This window comes from Lissotriton helveticus, chromosome 9, assembly GCF_964261635.1.
Source record: "Lissotriton helveticus chromosome 9, aLisHel1.1, whole genome shotgun sequence".
Lineage (NCBI taxonomy): Eukaryota > Metazoa > Chordata > Amphibia > Caudata > Salamandridae > Lissotriton > Lissotriton helveticus.
In genome coordinates this window covers 644,606,236-644,625,074 of record NC_136070.1, presented here as the reverse complement: position 1 = coordinate 644,625,074, position 18,839 = coordinate 644,606,236, and the positions used below count along the sequence as shown (strand labels likewise).

At 43.7% G+C, this 18,839-nt stretch overlaps 1 protein-coding gene across 1 annotated transcript in view; it reads right to left on the bottom strand.

Annotated features, from left to right (window-relative positions):
• The window catches only part of LOC144781743 (UTP--glucose-1-phosphate uridylyltransferase-like), a 103,165-nt gene that overhangs the window by 45,208 nt on the left and 39,118 nt on the right, over positions 1-18,839 (bottom strand). Inside the window, exons 2-4 of the mRNA XM_078660721.1 lie at positions 12,202-12,272; positions 8,127-8,233; positions 7,320-7,427 (exon numbers count right to left, since the gene is read on the bottom strand). Of these exons, the coding sequence (XP_078516847.1) occupies positions 7,320-7,427; positions 8,127-8,233; positions 12,202-12,229 (243 nt within the window). The 5' untranslated portion in view covers positions 12,230-12,272. The remainder of the gene's footprint in view (positions 1-7,319; positions 7,428-8,126; positions 8,234-12,201; positions 12,273-18,839) is intronic.

Genomic DNA, 18,839 nt, shown 5'->3' with positions numbered 1-18,839 from the left:
CCTGTCCTTGCATCTGCAATACTTACTGACCATATGCATTCCCCCAGCATCCTTGATATCTTTAAACCCACTCAACATGCTATACGTACCTTTATGAGGAATCTCCTGCACAGCTCAAGACTTTATTGGACTAGGGTTCACCCAAAACCAATTTCCACCCACTTTGGGCAGTAACTATGCTCCCTGGCCAGACTTCTTAGAGCCTGAGACCTGATGACTGAGAGGCCCAGGATTTATTTTACCCTTGCCCATGGGAGAGAAATCTAAGACCATTTCATTATAAATACTTTATATTTCTGATAACTGGGGTCGATTACTTGCCCGAGTCAGTAATAGTGAGTTTTGGCTTGTGAATGTGTCTGATGCAATGGAGTTTGTGTTTTTTTATAGTGCTTTATACATGTGCTCTGTTGATGGTGTTCTCCCCCCAAAAAATGTTGATTTTACTATACTAAGGATACTCTCCTCTATGTTGACCTATTGTTGGGATATTCCACTGGTAGTTTTCATTGGCAAGTATCAATAGCCTGATTCACTTGTACGGCTTTTCAAGTATGTCGTAAGCTTATCGATGCCCAACTCAATTTAAGACTAGAAAGCACCCCCAAAACATTTTAAAAAATTCAGATATGTTAGATTGTTTTGTGGATGAGTCGCAATTCTTTAAAACTGAATTCAGATACACCTGAGGTGCTTGTCATAGGAGATTGTCTGACATTAGACTGAAGTAAGTAGCAGGTATCAAAGCTCCATGAGCCTGTCGGAAGCCAGTTGGTCCGAACCGTCCGGCTTCAAATCAGACAGCCTTCATCGTAATAAGGCTGTCGGATTTGAAACCAACGATGTAAGTCAGAAAGCCTCCGACCTCCAACTTACATCATAATAGGGCCCCTAATGAGTCTGAATACACCTCATTACTGTGGAGTACATGATATTGTATGGGGTGAGCCAAGGTTAGACAAACAAGACCTCATTAGTCTACTGTTCTTCAACTACAAGGGAAAGGATGGCCAGCTGGGTTGTAGTTGCTACAGGAAGGAAGAGCGCACTCCATGTTTGCAGTTGTTACAAGACGTAAAGCACCCTATATGGTTTAGTGGAAGGATACCCACTGGCGTCTGAGGAATATGTTCTATAGAAGATGTGTTATTATTAGTGAAAGGATGCTCCACTAGGGTGCTCATGTCAGGTGAAGGCAGAGCAGCTGCTTTTCTCTAGAGAGAATATTATCCAGCATCTCCTAGGGTTGAAAGTAGATTCGTTTGTTTTTGGTGTCATGGTGCTTTCTATCATTTCTCTTCCGGGTCAGAAGGATACACTGGTAGAATGTGGTATTGAGAGTGCATTGCGGCTGTGTAAAGTGCGTATAGATCTTTAGTTTGAGGGTGGGTGTGTATGAATTAGTGTGAATGTTTATAGTGTAAGATGATTTGTTCATTATAGGTATAATGATGTTGCATGTCATTTTATGATTTACCATCCCAGTCCATGTATAACTTTCTTGGTAGTTGCTTGTGAAGAGGGGGTGTATCTTCTATCTACTCTTCTGAGCTCTCTCCTCTTGATTAAACTGATGTGATGCAGTGGGCGTTCTTATTCAGTTTTCTATGTGCTGCTGTTCTAAGATGTATCATGTCGTTTCTTATATCTGAGGTCTGAAAATCTTTTCATTTTTGCTCCTGGTGGCTTTTCCTTTAGCCGCACACTAACAGAGGGATCCAGTGGAATAAAGTGGCAGTTACAAGCACACTAACAGAGAGATCTAGTGGAATAAAGTGGCAGTTACAAGCACGCTAACAGAGTGGCAGTTACAAGCACACTAACAGAGAGATCCAGTGGAATAAAGTGGCAGTTACAAGCACACGAACAGAGATATCCTGTAAAATAAAGTGGCAGTTACAAGCACAAGAACAGAGAGATCCTGTGGAATAAAGTGGCAGTTACAAGCACACTAACAGAGAGATCCAGTGGAATAAAGTGGAAGTTACAAGCACACTAACAGAGAGATCCAGTGGAATAAAATGGCAGTTACAAGCACACTAACAGAGAGATCCAGTGGAATAAAGCGGAAGCTACAAGCACACTAACAGAGAGATCCAGTGGAATATAGTGGCAGTTACAAGCACACTAACAAAGAGATCCAGTGGAATAAAGTGGCAGTTACAAGCACGCTAACAGAGAGATCCAGTGGAATGAAGTGGCATTTACAAGCACGCTAACAGAGAGATCCTGTGGAATAAAGTGGCAGTTACAAGCACACAAACAGAGAGATCGCGTGGAATAAAGTGGCAGTTACAACTCAAGAACAGAGAGATCCCGTGGAATAAAGTGGCAGTTACAAGCACAAGAACTGAGCGATCCAGTGGAATAAAGTGGCAGTTACAAGCACACTAACAGAGAGATCCAGTGGAATAAAGTGGCAGTTACAAGCACACTAACAGAGAGATCCAGTGGAAAAAAGTGGCTGTTACAAGCACACTAACAGAGAGATCCAGTGAAATAAAGTGGCAGTTACAAGCACACTAACAGAGAGATCCAGTGGAATAAAGCGGAAGCTAGAAGCACACTAACAGAGAGATCCAGTAGAATAAAGTGGCAGTTACAAGCACGCTAACAGAGTGGCAGTTACAAGCACACTAACAGAGAGATCCAGTGGAATAAAGTGGAAGTTACAAGCACACTAACAGAGAGATCCAGTGGAAAAAAGTGGCTGTTACAAGCACACTAACAGAGAGATCCAGTGAAATAAAGTGGCAGTTACAAGCACACTAACAGAGAGATCCAGTGGAATAAAGCGGAAGCTAGAAGCACACTAACAGAGAGATCCAGTAGAATAAAGTGGCAGTTACAAGCACACTAACAGAGAGATCCAGTGGAATAAAGTGGCAATTACAAGCACGCTAACAGAGAGATCCAGTGGAATAAAGTGGCATTTACAAGCACGCTAAATGAGATCCTGTGGAATAAAGTGGCAGCTACAAGCACACGAACAGAGAGATCACGTGGAATAAAGTGGCATTTACAAGCGCAAGAACAGAGAGATCCCGTGGAATAAAGTGGTAGTTACAAGCACACGAACAAAGAGATCCCGTGGAATAAAGTGGCAGTTACAAGCACACTAACAGAGAGATCCAGTGGAATAAAGTGGCAGTTACAAGCACACTAACAGAGAGATCCAGTGGAATAAAGCGTAAGCTACAAGCACACTAACAGAGAGATCCAGTGGAATAAAGTGGCAGTTACAAGCACACTAACAGAGAGATCCAGTGGAATAAAGTGGCAGTTACAAGCACGCTAACAGAGAGATCCAGTGGAATAAAGTGGCATTTACAAGCACGCTAACAGAGATCCTGTGGAATAAAGTGGCAGTTACAAGCACACGAAAAGAGAGATCGCGTGGAATAAAGTGGCAGTTACAAGCGCAAGAACAGAGAGATCCCGTGGAATAAAGTGGTAGTTACAAGCACACGAACAAAGAGATCCCGTGGAATAAAGTGGCAGTTACAAGCACAAGAACAGAGAGATCCCGTGGAATAAAGTGGCAGTTACAAGCACACGAACAGAGAGATCCCGTGGAATTAAGTGGCACTTACAAGCACAAGAACACAGAGATCCTGTGGAATAAAGTGGCAGTTACAAGCACACGAACAGAGAGATCCCGTGGAATAAAGTGGCACTTACAAGCACACGAACAGAAAGATCCAGTGGAAAAAAGTGGCAGTTACAAGCACAAGAACAGAGAGATCCAGTGGAATAAAGTGGCAGTTACAAGCACACTAACAGAGAGATCCAGTGGAATAAAATGGCAGTTACAAGCACACTAACAGAGAGATCCAGTGGAATAAAGCGGAAGCTACAAGCACACTAACAGAGAGATCCAGTGGAATATAGTGGCAGTTACAAGCACACTAACAAAGAGATCCAGTGGAATAAAGTGGCAGTTACAAGCACGCTAACAGAGAGATCCAGTGGAATGAAGTGGCATTTACAAGCACGCTAACAGAGAGATCCTGTGGAATAAAGTGGCAGTTACAAGCACACAAACAGAGAGATCGCGTGGAATAAAGTGGCAGTTACAACTCAAGAACAGAGAGATCCCGTGGAATAAAGTGGCAGTTACAAGCACAAGAACTGAGCGATCCAGTGGAATAAAGTGGCAGTTACAAGCACACTAACAGAGAGATCCAGTGGAATAAAGTGGCAGTTACAAGCACACTAACAGAGAGATCCAGTGGAAAAAAGTGGCTGTTACAAGCACACTAACAGAGAGATCCAGTGAAATAAAGTGGCAGTTACAAGCACACTAACAGAGAGATCCAGTGGAATAAAGCGGAAGCTAGAAGCACACTAACAGAGAGATCCAGTAGAATAAAGTGGCAGTTACAAGCACGCTAACAGAGTGGCAGTTACAAGCACACTAACAGAGAGATCCAGTGGAATAAAGTGGAAGTTACAAGCACACTAACAGAGAGATCCAGTGGAAAAAAGTGGCTGTTACAAGCACACTAACAGAGAGATCCAGTAGAATAAAGTGGCAGTTACAAGCACACTAACAGAGAGATCCAGTGGAATAAAGTGGCAATTACAAGCACGCTAACAGAGAGATCCAGTGGAATAAAGTGGCATTTACAAGCACGCTAAATGAGATCCTGTGGAATAAAGTGGCAGTTACAAGCACACGAACAGAGAGATCACGTGGAATAAAGTGGCATTTACAAGCGCAAGAACAGAGAGATCCCGTGGAATAAAGTGGTAGTTACAAGCACACGAACAAAGAGATCCCGTGGAATAAAGTGGCAGTTACAAGCACACTAACAGAGAGATCCAGTGGAATAAAGTGGCAGTTACAAGCACACTAACAGAGAGATCCAGTGGAATAAAGCGTAAGCTACAAGCACACTAACAGAGAGATCCAGTGGAATAAAGTGGCAGTTACAAGCACACTAACAGAGAGATCCAGTGGAATAAAGTGGCAGTTACAAGCACGCTAACAGAGAGATCCAGTGGAATAAAGTGGCATTTACAAGCACGCTAACAGAGATCCTGTGGAATAAAGTGGCAGTTACAAGCACACGAACAGAGAGATCGCGTGGAATAAAGTGGCAGTTACAAGCGCAAGAACAGAGAGATCCCGTGGAATAAAGTGGTAGTTACAAGCACACGAACAAAGAGATCCCGTGGAATAAAGTGGCAGTTACAAGCACAAGAACAGAGAGATCCCGTGGAATAAAGTGGCAGTTACAAGCACACGAACAGAGAGATCCCGTGGAATTAAGTGGCACTTACAAGCACAAGAACACAGAGATCCTGTGGAATAAAGTGGCAGTTACAAGCACACGAACAGAGAGATCCCGTGGAATAAAGTGGCACTTACAAGCACACGAACAGAAAGATCCAGTGGAAAAAAGTGGCAGTTACAAGCACAAGAACAGAGAGATCCAGTGGAATAAAGTGGCAGTTACAAGCACACTAACAGAGAGATCCAGTGGAATAAAGTGGCAGTTACAAGCACACGAACAGAGAGATCGCGTGGAATAAAGTGGCAGTTACAAGCGCAAGAACAGAAAGATCCCGTGGAATAAAGTGGCAGTTACCAGCACACGAACAAAGAGATCCTGTGGAATAAAGTGGCAGTTACAAGCACAAGAACAGAGAGATCCCGTGGAATAAAGTGGCAGTTACAAGCACACGAACAGAGAGATCCCGTGGAATTAAGTGGCACTTACAAGCACAAGAACAGAGAGATCCCGTGGAATAAAGTGGCAGTTACAAGCACACGAACAGAGAGATCCAGTGGAAAAAAAGTGGCAGTTACAAGCACAAGAACAGAGAGATCCAGTGGAATAAAGTGGCAGTTACAAGCACACTAACAGAGAGATCCAGTGGAATAAAGTGGCAGTTACAAGCACTCTAACAGAGAGACCCAGTGGAATAAAGTGGCAGTTACAAGCACACTAACAGAGAGATCCAGTGGAATAAAGTAGCAGTTACAAGCACACTAACAGAGAGATCCAGTGGAATAAAGTGGCAGTTACAAGCATGCTAACAGAGAGATCCAGTGGAATAAAGTGTCATTTACAAGCACGCTAACAGAGAGATCCTGTGGAATAAAGTGGCAGTTACAAGCACAAGAACTGAGAGATCCAGTGGAATAAAGTGGCGGTTACAAGCACACTAACAGAGAGATTCAGTGGAATAAAGTGGCATTTACAAGCACACTAACAGAGAGATGGTAGTTACAAGCACACTAACAGAGAGATCCAGTGGAATAAAGTGGCAGTTACAAGCACACTAACAGAGAGATCCAGTGGAATACAGTGGCAGTTACAAGCACGCTAACAGAGAGATCCAGTGGAATAAAGTGGCAGTTACAAGCACACTAACAGAGAGATCCAGTGGAATAAAGTGGCAGTTACAAGCACGCTAACAGAGAGATCCAGTGGAATAAAGTGGCATTTACAAGCACGCTAACAGAGATCCTGTGGAATAAAGTGGCAGTTACAAGCACACGAACAGAGAGATCCCGTGGAATAAAGTGGCAGTTACAAGCGCAAGAACAGAGAGATCCCGTGGAATAAAGTGGCAGTTACAAGCACACAAACAAAGAGATCCAGTGGAATAAAGTGGCAGTTACAAGCACAAGAACAGAGAGATCCCATGGAATAAAGTGACAGTTACAAGCACACTAACAGAGAGATCCGGTGGAATAAAGTGGCAATTACAAGCACACAAACAGAAAGATCCAGTGGAAAAAAAGTGGCAGTTACAAGCACAAGAACAGAGAGATCCAGTGGAATAAAGTGGCAGTTACAAGCACACTAACAGAGAGATCCAGTGGAATAAAGTGGCAGTTACAAGCACTCTAACAGAGAGATCCAGTGGAATAAAGTGGCAGTTACAAGCACACTAACAGAGAGATCCAGTGGAATAAAGTGACAGTTACAAACAGAGAGATCCAGTGGAATAAAGTGGCAGTTACAAGCACTCTAACAGAGAGATCCAGTGGAATAAAGTGGCAGTTACAAGCACATTAACAGAGAGATCCAGTGGAATAAAGTGGCAGTTACAAGCACACTAACAGAGAGACCCAGTGGAATAAAGTGGCAGTTACAAGCACACTAACAGACAGATCTAGTGGAGTAAAGTGGCAGTTACAAGCACACTAACAGAGAGATCCAGTGGAATGAAATGGCAGTTACAAGCACACTAACAGACAGAACCAGTGGAGTAAAGTAGCAGTTAGACGTCTAATGTTGGTAAAAATATGTTTCTGAAATTGTCCTCTGAGTTCTATCACTATGTGGCAATTGTGAACATACCCTGTCTTCTGGCGGACTCTGTATCTTCTCCCACTGTAGCGACGGCTCAGTCTGCTTCAGAAAATGTTGGTACACACTCAGGAAACCATGCATATCCCTCTTCAGGAGCTGGGGACAGAAAATGGTGGCAGCATTAAACAGCAAGTGGGAGCAAATGCCAAAAATGTATATAGCTCAGAGAGTTTCCTCCTGCTTTGTACCCGACTTCACCGACAGTGTACCCCTAAAACTGTGACACCTGTGGATCAGCCACTAAGTGATGGTCTTGCGGTGACAGCTGCTGACCAGTAGTGAAGTACTACTCTTATAGTGCACCCATTACCCAGGACTGTGAGTACTGCTCTTACAATGGAACCTATGACCCAGTACTGGGAATGCCTCTCTTGCATTGCATTTTATAATGTGAACAAGGACACACCCTTGCAGCCCACTTGGACAGGTAAGCATAATAATCTGTAAAATAAGGTCTTGTGGTAAAAGGCATCCCACAGGACCTTTTTTCTCTAGTATTATAGGCTTGATGCACTTCCTTTGACACCTGGAGGTCAGTATTGCAGCGCTGATCTTACACTAATGGATGCTAACTATGGCAACAAATGAAATGATTACTGTCACACGTGCTGATGGGTTGAGTAATTAAAATGGGTTCAAAATCAGAAAAGTACAAAATAAAATTACTGGTTTTACTGTGACATCTGAAGGACATGACAAGGAGTGGTTTTTTTAACAAAAAATAACAAATGCCTATCAGGCTGGTAGTCTTGTACGTACAATGAAAGAATGAAATCTGCAAGATAGCACACCAACCTGTGCTTCTAGTGTGACATCTGTCTTTAGCAAGTCTTCCAGGCCCTCGGGCACAAAGTCTGGGTCCCAGCAGCCGCCTTCAGTGACTTTGTCAGAAGAAGACAGACCTAAAACCGAGAGAGAATGTGGTATTGTTAGCACTCATTGGCTATAAAAATACACTGAGGTCCACCTCTCAAAAGAACAAAGTCCCTTTTACATCTGTGCAAGGTATTCCAGGCTGTGCGCAATGTCGTGCATTCACCCCAGTACAGAGATCTGGGTGTAAATAATTTTTCTCCCCATGCCAGTCCAGTTTGAACCCAGCCATATGCAAATCAGTCTTGACCCTACACCCAATGGGAACAGTCCAGCCCAGGTCCTCCCTGGACTGGAAACAAGCATCCTAGGACCGGTTTCGGGGTTTCACCCCCTCATCAGCCAGGATAGCTTGACTCCAGTGGCATGGAGAGCATGGCACCAGCATCTGGGCATACTCGTCCCACTCGGGGTGACAAACACAAAAAGAACAATTGATAGACAGAATGCAGAACAATGTCATACATTCACCCCAGTACAAAGATCTGGGCCTAAATTCAATGTTTTTTTCTCCCCAAGCCATTCCAGTTTTGACCCAGCCATATGCAAATCAGTCTTGACCCTGCATCCAATGGGAACAGTCCAGCCCAAACTGCCAGGCCAGATCCTCCCTGGACTAGAAACAAGCATCCTAGGACCGGTTTCAGGGTTTCACCCCTCATCAGCCAGGATAGCTTGACTCCAGTGGCATGGAGAGAATGGGACCCACGTCTGGTAATACCCGTCCCACTCGGGGTGACATATGTAAAAAGAACAATTGATGGACAGAATGCAGAACTATGTCATACATTCACCCCAGTACAGAGATCTGGGCCTAAATCCATCGTTTCTTTGCTCCCCAGGCCATTCCAGTTTGAACTAGCCATATGCAACTCAGTCTTGACCCTCCATCCAATGGGAACAGTCCAGCCCGAACTGCCAGGCCAGGTCCTCCCTGGACTGGAAACAAGCATGCTAGGACTGGTTTCAGGGTTTCACCCCTCATCAGCAAGGATGAAGGGAGGCATCTTTTGATGCACACCAGGAATCCTTTGCAAATTCAAACTGTTTATAAGAATTGCAGAATCTACAGAATCTTCAAAGTAGAATCAGCTTGCAAGCTAGATGGGCATTTTCTTACACTTTATGATTTAGGGTCTGCTTTATTATTTGGCAGACGGCCAATCGTTTCGCTAGGAAGACAAAGTAAATTGCTCCCTCCCCATGGCAGAGGGACTGCCCGCAAAATTGATAAATGACCCCCAAACAGGAGGTCATTTATAATGCATTGGTGCGAACTACCGTGATGGTGGATCCAGACACTTCATTTTGCTGTTAGGTGCACAGATGCCGCAACATGACACAGCCTTGCACCACACAGTTTTCTTTTTGAAAATAAAACAAATAATGTTCTGCTCTCCATGGGAGTCATCTCCCATGGCGGAGGGAACATAATGACTATTTTACTGTCCCTTGGACAGCAAACAAAATGACCATATATCCTCCCATCCTGATTGTGTGGGCAAACATATAGCCATTTCTCCAACGGCCCTTCCTTCCATCGGCCGGCAGAGAGGTTTGGCTATGGTGGTGATGGAGTACTCACAACCATAGCCAAACCTATTGTCCACCTGCATTTAAAGCAGGCAGGCAGACCATTCCGTTGGCAGTATGTATGCTCCCTCACCATTGCAACAGAGTACACATTCCGCCAACATACAGATCTACCCCCAATTTTAAATTTCAGGGTCAAAAAAATATTTTGCTGATGCCTTATCTCGTTATAATGAGTCATTACTTACCTGTGATAAATCAATAATTCTCTCTCAAACAAATTACAGGATCTTCAATTTAACACACGCTGTGTAGGACAATATGAATTTTATTTCAGTCAGTAAGCTATTTTTATTTCCAATTAATAAAAACAAAGTTTGGAATGATGTATATGTGTCACAATTCTGCTATTTCTGGTCATAGGGGATCGAAGACCATGCTAGAAGTAGATTTAAAATCTTTTTCTGGCCTACTGTTCATTTTCATGTTCGAGAATATATTCTTTCTTGTCCTCTATGTACTCAACATAAAGCATCACATTCTAATTATTTTGGACATCTTATCAATGGCTCCTGAACCATGACATACCATCTCTTCTGACTTTTTAACAGACCACTCACCTGCAGAAGTATATTGAGTAATAGTGGTTTTTATTGACACTTTTTCAAAGATGACGGATTTCCCCCTTTAGTCTAAGTTAGCTTCAGAAGAAGAAATGGCTCAATGTTTTTTAGCATTTTAAATTTTCATTGCTTACCTCAAACTATCCTTTTCTGATGTAATTTACATTATTTGAAAGCTATTTGAAGGACACTGGGAATCAAAAACTATCTTCTGGTTATCACCCTCAGACTAATATGCAGACAGAATAAACTAATCAAAGTCTGGAACAGTATTGTTGATCCTATTGTAACGTTACTCAAGATGACTGAGCTTTCTTATTTACCAATTGTGGAATTTTCTAATACAATGTTACGCATACTGCCACCAAAAGCCATCACCTTTCTGCTTGCAAGGTTTTCATCAAAGAGATTTCCCTTAATAACCGTGTACTGATCCTTGGATTCCAGAAGCTATTGACTATAAACATCAATTACCGAAACAAAGACGAGGATTCCATAGCATACATCATTCTAAATTCAAGATGAACGACGATGCTAACAAGTCAAGAACAAGTTTTACTCATATAGTCACAATTTAATTATCCTCTCATTTTCTAAATGTCCATACATTGCTAGTAAACTTTCAGCCACAATATTTTGGCCTATTTATCATTGTTAATCCAATTAATAACGAAGCCTTTTGTTGTAGTTAGCTCGCACATGGTTAAGTCATCTACTTTTTCATACTTCATAAATTAAATCATGCATATATGATCAGAATCATCAACTATCTTTTGAATCTACACCAATCATGGCACAAATAGAACCAGAATATGTGGTTAAAAAGATTTGTGATTCTTACATTTTTCAAGGCCTTCTTCAGTTTCTGATTTATTGGAAATATTACCCATCCAGTGAGAGTATTTGGGAAGATGCCTCTATAGTTCATGCGGCCCTCTTGATTTATCATTTCTTCCAGTGGCATCCTGATAAACATGAAGCTTCGGGAGGGGGAAGCTAAGTTCCGGTTGCATTCCTTGTTTCTGGAGGCGCTCTTTCTAATACCAGATTCAGGAAGGGCTTGATGCTATGCTTATCCGCTTAACCACAACGGCAATTCCGTCGCGGTGCGGCGGTTTAGCGCAGTGGACGGGCCGCGTCGGCTGTGATTGGTCTGAACAATGTGGTGCCTGCACTCAGACAGGGACTGGGAGCCTCGGCGTGTTCTCCACCCAGGTTGTGCATTAGAGCCGATGGATGTCATGCTAAGTACGCATAACTGTTTTGCCGGCCCAAGGCGATCGGCCAAATCGTCATGTGCAGTTGAGAGAGTGTTCCTGTGACGTCCACCCTGGCCCAGCCCTTATCCAGCTGAGCCATGACAGAAAAATAAAATGATAATAACGTTTGTTATTATCATTTTATTTTTCCTTTTTCAACTGCTCACAGAGCAGTGGGGCAACGCTCCTCTGCCATTGAGGAGGAGCCGCCTCTACTTACACTTCCAGGAAAACTCATCCAAGGCTCAAGGGAGACTCACCTGAATTACAAATTTAACAGACACAGGAAAAACATTAACTCATAACACTTAGCCTAAATTCAGTACTTGGGGATTCAAACACCTAACACCTCAAAGAGTATCAACCAAGTTACAGACCTGAGCTAACTATACTACCCAAGTGACCCAACTAACTTACACTTTCAAGGGACTTAAGCAGCATCTCCAAGAGATCCACCCAGGTTACAATTCTAGAGGACTTGTTCAACTTCAACTTCCAATTTCAAGACACTTGTCAATTTGCCAAGTACAATGTAGCACAGGGATAACACATTAAAATACTGATCAATGCAGAGGAACTTACTATTGTTACATTTAGTCTCTCCCTTCATATTGACTCCCTGTGTTGGATCTTCAGTCTTCAGGTACAGCAACCTAGAAAATAAACAAAAGATGAGAGAAGCATGACAGTCAGGGAGGCCACAGACAGGGAGAAGAGTGGGAAAGTACAACAGGCTGGGAAGGGAAATTGAAGGAGAGCAGACAATAGCAATCTATAACAAAATAGTGTGATGAAACCGTGCAGAGGAGAAGAATGAAAACCTACAAGAAAAGGAGGAGAATAGACATGTAGGAGGAGGAAGGAAGCCTGCAGGTGGAGAACAAAGACGTGTGCCTGGAGGAGTGAAAAGAATGGAACTTTCATGGAGTGGAAGCAGGCAGAAACCAACCAAAAAGTTGAACAACATATGTAACAATAGCAGGAAGCAGATCTGGGAAGGAGGGAGGAAACTTGCATGTAAACAATGGAAAAATGAACTGGGAATGGATGCGAGCAGGATGAGAAGGCAGCATGCCAGCAAGAGAATTAAGAAGACATAAGGCATGAGAGGGAAGGATCTAGGTGGTGAATGTGGAGGTCTGTGGGTACAGTAAGAATGCCATATGAAGGAAGAAGAAGAAACTTACAGGATGTGAAGTCTGGAAATCTGAGGAGAGTGAATGGATAACTGCAGGAAGGAAAGGAAGGAAGAAAGTCTGACAGAGAAAGAGGGCAGAAAGCTTCAAGAAGAGTTGGGGAATATATAACAGAAACAGGAGAAAAACAGGTAAAACAGGGGGTGAAAACATGTGAAAGGATTTAGATGGAAACTTGTTGGATATGAGAGAGAAAACTTCCAGGGAGAGGAGCTTGGGCATGCGCAGAAGGAGAAGGCGGGACTTCACATTGACCTTAGTCTGATTCGCTCCTGTCTCAGGCACCAAGCCTAGGCACATAGTTCAGTAGTACTTTTAATGGGACAAGTGGGGTAACGCTGGGTGGTTGAAACTTTGTGGATCCCTACAGATTCAAGACGTTTACTTCATGAAAATGCAAAGAAAATGTACATTTTTAGTTAATGTTTGAGGTTTGCAGGGCTTTGTGGGTACGAGTCCCTTGAGGGAACCACTCGAGGCACACCACTTTGGACTCTCCCTGGTGTCTAGTAGGTTTCACTGAGTGGCCGCTCTACCTGGGCCATAATACTGCCACTAACCTTATTGCTGATTTATCCATATTGAGCTTTGTGACCTTTTGTGATGTGGTTGCTAGGCCCGCCACACAAGTGATGTACTATTTTTATTGGTACAAGTGGGAGAACGCTGGGTGGTATGATAATCATTTGTGATTACTCAGATTAGATAACTTTCCTTCACAGAAATATGAGGAAAATGTGTTATTTTAAGCAAAGTTTAAGGTTTGCAGGGCACTGTGGTTAAGAAAACCTTGTGGTATACAGGTAAGTAAACCACCCTGATGTCCCATGGGTGTCCAATTTTCAAAACGTCTGGGCTTAGTTGGTTTCCCTGGGTAGCAGAAAATGGGCCCCAATGGTGCAACAATTCACCATGGCAAATAGGAGTATTTTTGGATTTACTCCAACTCTGTCGTTCCATATGTCAAAACTACAGCCAGATAAATCAAAATTTCCTTTTACTTGCAAGTGAATGGGGATGCTCTACACACGAGGTGGGCAGAAAAGCTATTGGGTTTTAAGGGCTGGAGGATAGGCTCAACCTTGGGATGGTCCACCCATATACCATTTATATCTATAACAAAGAAATATATCCCAGGTGTCTAATTGACTTCTTGCTCTTCAGATGGCAGAGTGGATGTGAACTCTCCCAATCTATACCCATGGGTAGCAAAAAGACAATTGGACCCATTCTAGGGTGGAGGTACAGCCCACTGCCTGGGCAGTCGTCCACATCACCCCTTCATTTTTTGGAACCATATTTTACTTGGTGGACTAGTGGGCTTTCTGCCAACTGGGGAGCAGATTGGGGATAAACTCCCCAAATCTGCTTCGAGGGAAAAGAAAGACTGCTGAGCTGGAGTGGGGAACTCAGGCACATGCGGGCTGCTCACACTGTAAAAGAAATACTGCCTTTCAAAAATCCCTGGTGTCTAGTGGACTTTCTGCTCGCACAAGGAGGCAAATTGAGAATGAACACCTCCATCCGCCACCCAGGCGGGGCCAAAAGACTAATAGTATCCAAGACAACTGGACCTCAGGTCCATGCCATGGGGTCCTCTCCCCTGTCCCCCAAAAATAGTGCCTTTCCTACATCCCTGGTGCCTAGTGGGCTTTCTACCCTCTTCTGGGGGTGCAAAGACTCATATAACAATGTGCAAGAGACACAGGGCCGTGTTATGGAAGGCGCTCCCCTACGAAAAAACTGCCATTCAAAAATCACTGGTGTCTAGTGGGCTTTCTGTCACCCTAGGGGTTGGCAGACTGAGGTTGAACACACCTTATTTGCCCACGGGTGAGACTGATTTGTCCCAGGGCAGAGGAGGAACATTTGCCCATGCCATGGGGGCCACTTCACCTCCAACAAAATGCTGAAGTTTATAAATTGGTGTCTTTCTGCCTCCCCCGGGTATCAGATTGAGAGTGATCGCCCACTATCATCTCTCAGGGGAAGCAAGAAAGACTAATATGTCCCAGGGAATGGCGGACGCACAGGCCATTCCCCCTCACAAAAAATGCTGACGTTTATAAATCCCTGGTGTCTAGTGGGCTTTATGCCACTTGGGATTAAATTGGGTGTGAATACCACCATTTATGCCCCCAAAGAGGCAGAAAGACTAACTGGGTCCGGGTCTGGAGGGGAGCATAGGCCCATGCCATTGACAACGCTCCCCCCCCCAAAAAAAGAAAAATGCCTGTAAAAAATCCAGGAGTCTAGTGGGCTTTCCGCTTCTTGGGTGGGTAGATTGGGGGTGATCACCCGCTATCCATTCCCGGCGAAAGGCAAAGCGAATGATTTGTCCCATGGAGGGGTGGGGTGAGGGTGGGTGGACACACAGGACATGCCATGTCCCCCTCACAAAAATTGCTGACGTTTATAAATTCCAGGTGTCTAGAAGGCTTTATGCTGTCCCCAGGATGGGAGCAGACTAGGGTTGAACACCCCAAAACATCACCAAAGGGGGCAGAAAGACTAACAGGACCCATGTCTGGTGGGAAGCAAAAGCCCATGCCATTTGAGACATTTCCCCTCTCAAAAGAAAAGCTGACGTTTGTAAATCCCTGGTGTCTAGTGAGCTTTCTGCCTTGCCCAGGGGTCAGATTGGGAGTGACCACCCCTGTCGCCCCCCCCCCCCACACAAAGCTCACATTTATAAATCCCTAATGTTTAGTGGGCTTTCTGCAACCCAAGGGCATCCCAATCTGTCCCTAAGGGGGCAGAAAGACCTACTGAGCCCAGGGAAGTGGAGGTACACAAGCCATGCCGGGGGGTGGCAATCCTCCACTCCTAATATACTGATGCTTAGAAATCTCTGGTGTTTAGTGGGATTTCTGTCCCAGGGGCAAATTTGGGGTGAACAACCCCTATCCACACCAGAGGGGGGCAGAATGACTGATTGTTCCCAAGGCCCGAGTAGAGCAAAGGCCCATGCAAGGGGAGGGCACTCTATCACCCAAAAATACTGATCTTTTTTGGAGAGGGGAGAGTAGCTGGACCTGGGGCAAGTGGAGAACACAGGCCGGTGACAATGGGGCTGCTCCTCCCCCAAAAATACAGCCTTTCAAAAATTCCTGGCGTTTAGTGGGCTTTTTGTCCCCTCTGCCCCGGGTGGGAAGGCTGGGGGTGAAAGCCACCTATAGAACCCCCAACCGCCAGGGGAGGGAGGCAAAAACAAAACTGACTTGTTCCAGACATGGGGTGGAGGGGCACAGGCCATGCCATGGGGTCTCTCCCCCACCCACGAAAAATGCCGATGTTTATAAATCCCCATTGTCTAGTGGGCTTTCTGCCTCCTCGGGAATGCAGATTGAGGGTGACACCCCCATCTGTGCCACAGATGGAGAAGAAAGAATAACATGGCACAGGGAAAGCTCAAGCCCATGTCCAGGGAGGCCGCTCCCATGCACAATAATCATCCCTGGTGTCTAGTGGAGCGATCCCTGCTTGGTGATCCTGTGCCCAGCGGGATCCGCATGCAGCGATCCAGCAGGACTGGAGAAGGGTCATTGTCCCCTTTCCACAGCTGCTTCCTCCTGTGATAATTGGCATTCAGCTGCAGAATTATGCCTCTGGTACTAATCATAAGGGAAAGCAGTCTGCTTCATTAGCGTGTTCTCCTTTAACTTTTGTTTTGCTGTGACGTCAGCTCACTGTACGCGCCAACATTGCAGCAAAACCAAACAAAAAAATCAAACTCGGGAAACTGTTCCCTTACATCCTAACTTTGATTTTGAAAAAGAAAATGCTTCTGATTTAGAAACAAAAGACGCATTTTCTTTTTCAGGGTTGTGAATGACCCATTAACATACTGAGCACTACTGTAGTGCTGAGGATGTCAACAGGCCGTGCTCAGCACTCAAGAGATTAAGCTCTGAATTTATTTTCCTTTGAAGAAGGGGTTTCGATTTCAAGGTGACTTGAGGTACCTTCCCTAAAATCCACAATGTACCGGAACACCAACTCCACCTTTTTTTCTTTTTAAACATATTTTTATGGCCATTTAGTATATAGCAGTGTTGTTTACGGAATTTCTATTATGTCTTCAGTTCCAGTTGACTTGTACCTTATTATATTACATCGTATCATGTTTATTCATGTACATAAAATTTATATTTGATTTCATACATATACCGACCTTAACATTGGGGTGTCGTCTATTGATGTGTCTAAACTTCCATCATATAAATATTTATTCTGCATTACAATTCGCATTCTGTCCTTTCTTTTCTAGGCAGGTAGTCGTCAGCACTTATTACATAGAGGCTAGGCTGCCTTTGTATTGTGCAAAAATAAACAATTTTCTACATACATTATGCAAACAAAAACGGAAATAACACTAATAAGAAAAAAAAGGGAAAACTTATGGAGACCAGTGGTTTATGTGTATAAGTATTAATGATCTGCTCGGGTGTATAGTTTACAGGGCTCCTTGGTTGGTGCTTTATCAGGTTAGAAGGGTTCCTTACAACACCTACTCCACCTTCATTGCTTTTACCCACTTGCTTCCATGGAGATTGGTAGGGCTAATGGGAATCTACAGCACTACAAACTGATTGGTACTTGTATGTTACTCTTTCTTTGGCCGATTCAGAGAACGAATCTGAGATAAAATCCTAAACTTACTACTTTTGGTATTCACAGAAGGCATTTATTTCTGTGAGTTGCCCCTCTGTTTGCACTATGTATAACTGCAGATCACATGCTCTACATAGATTGAAAATGCCGACACTGCTAACGCAATGGCTTGAGAGCAGAAATGCATGTATATATATATAAAATCTTTATTCGGCTTGTTCACAATGGAAAAACCATAAAAGAAGCAGAAAATATCATACAATGCAAAAATACATATGTCACATAATATTTCATATAAAATTCATTTCACAATTAAAAAAAGAGTCAATCAAGAATGTGCAGGGAGCCGCTCAAAGTGAACTTGACGAGGATTTTTAAAGGTTCTTTCTGTGTTTCATAATGGATTTTAAGAAACTACTAACAAAATAACAGACATTTTCCGTTTCCAGCATTTGCAGTCTTAAAAGAGCGGGTCTGCATTGTCTCAACCCCCAAGATCTTAATATCGGTAATAGCCAGATCTTTCTATGGGCTTGATGGAATTTGCAGAGCAGGATCACATGCAGATTAGACTGTGTTGATGAACCATCACATGGACAGGGCGGGAGGATGACATTCCAACAGTTTTGTGACGGAAAGGTAACCATTCTAAAGAAGGTGTTTAGCCTAAATCTTGTGATTAACATTCTTTCGTAGGTTGATGTTTGAAGTGCCAGATACGGGTGAATGTCATAGGCTAGTTGAATCATATTTGCATGGATAACTGCCGTTTTTGATGCGTTAGATGCAAGTCTTAAGGATTCCAGATGTCTTAGTGCTTTCTGTTTGAGGTCTTTTTTCGAGATGTCTGTTATAGTTACCGGATCCAGGTAATAGTTCTCTGAGCCTAGATCATTAAAAAAGTTTCTAACATATAGAAGCCACTTTATTTTTGTGGAATTGTCCAAGTTCATTGAGTCTGCAATGATGGCTTGTGTCAGTGCGTTTTTGTCTGACATCCAAATGCGGCGCCACAACATCAGCGGTTCTATTTTAATTAGGTCCTCTATGTAGGGTATGCCTAGTTCTAAATGCATTGCATAGGTTGAGGTACCTTTGGGGGTGGCTAACAGGAATCTTAAAAAGGCGTTTTCTGCCTTCTGAATAAGACTAATGTCGGTGTAACCCCAGACTCCCGCACCATATGTTGCGATAGCCTGACATTTGGCGTTGTAGATCTTGAGGAGCTCCACTGGTGCCCTTTTGCCTAGTCTCTGAGAAAAAGTTGTTAGGGCGGCGATTGACCTCTTGAACAAATGTGCCCTTGTGTTCACTGCTGGCTTCCAGCTAAGTTGGTCGTCTATCATAACCCCCAAATAAGGATATTGGGGGGTAGCTTCAAGCTTTTGGTTATTGAGCTGTATGGGTTTT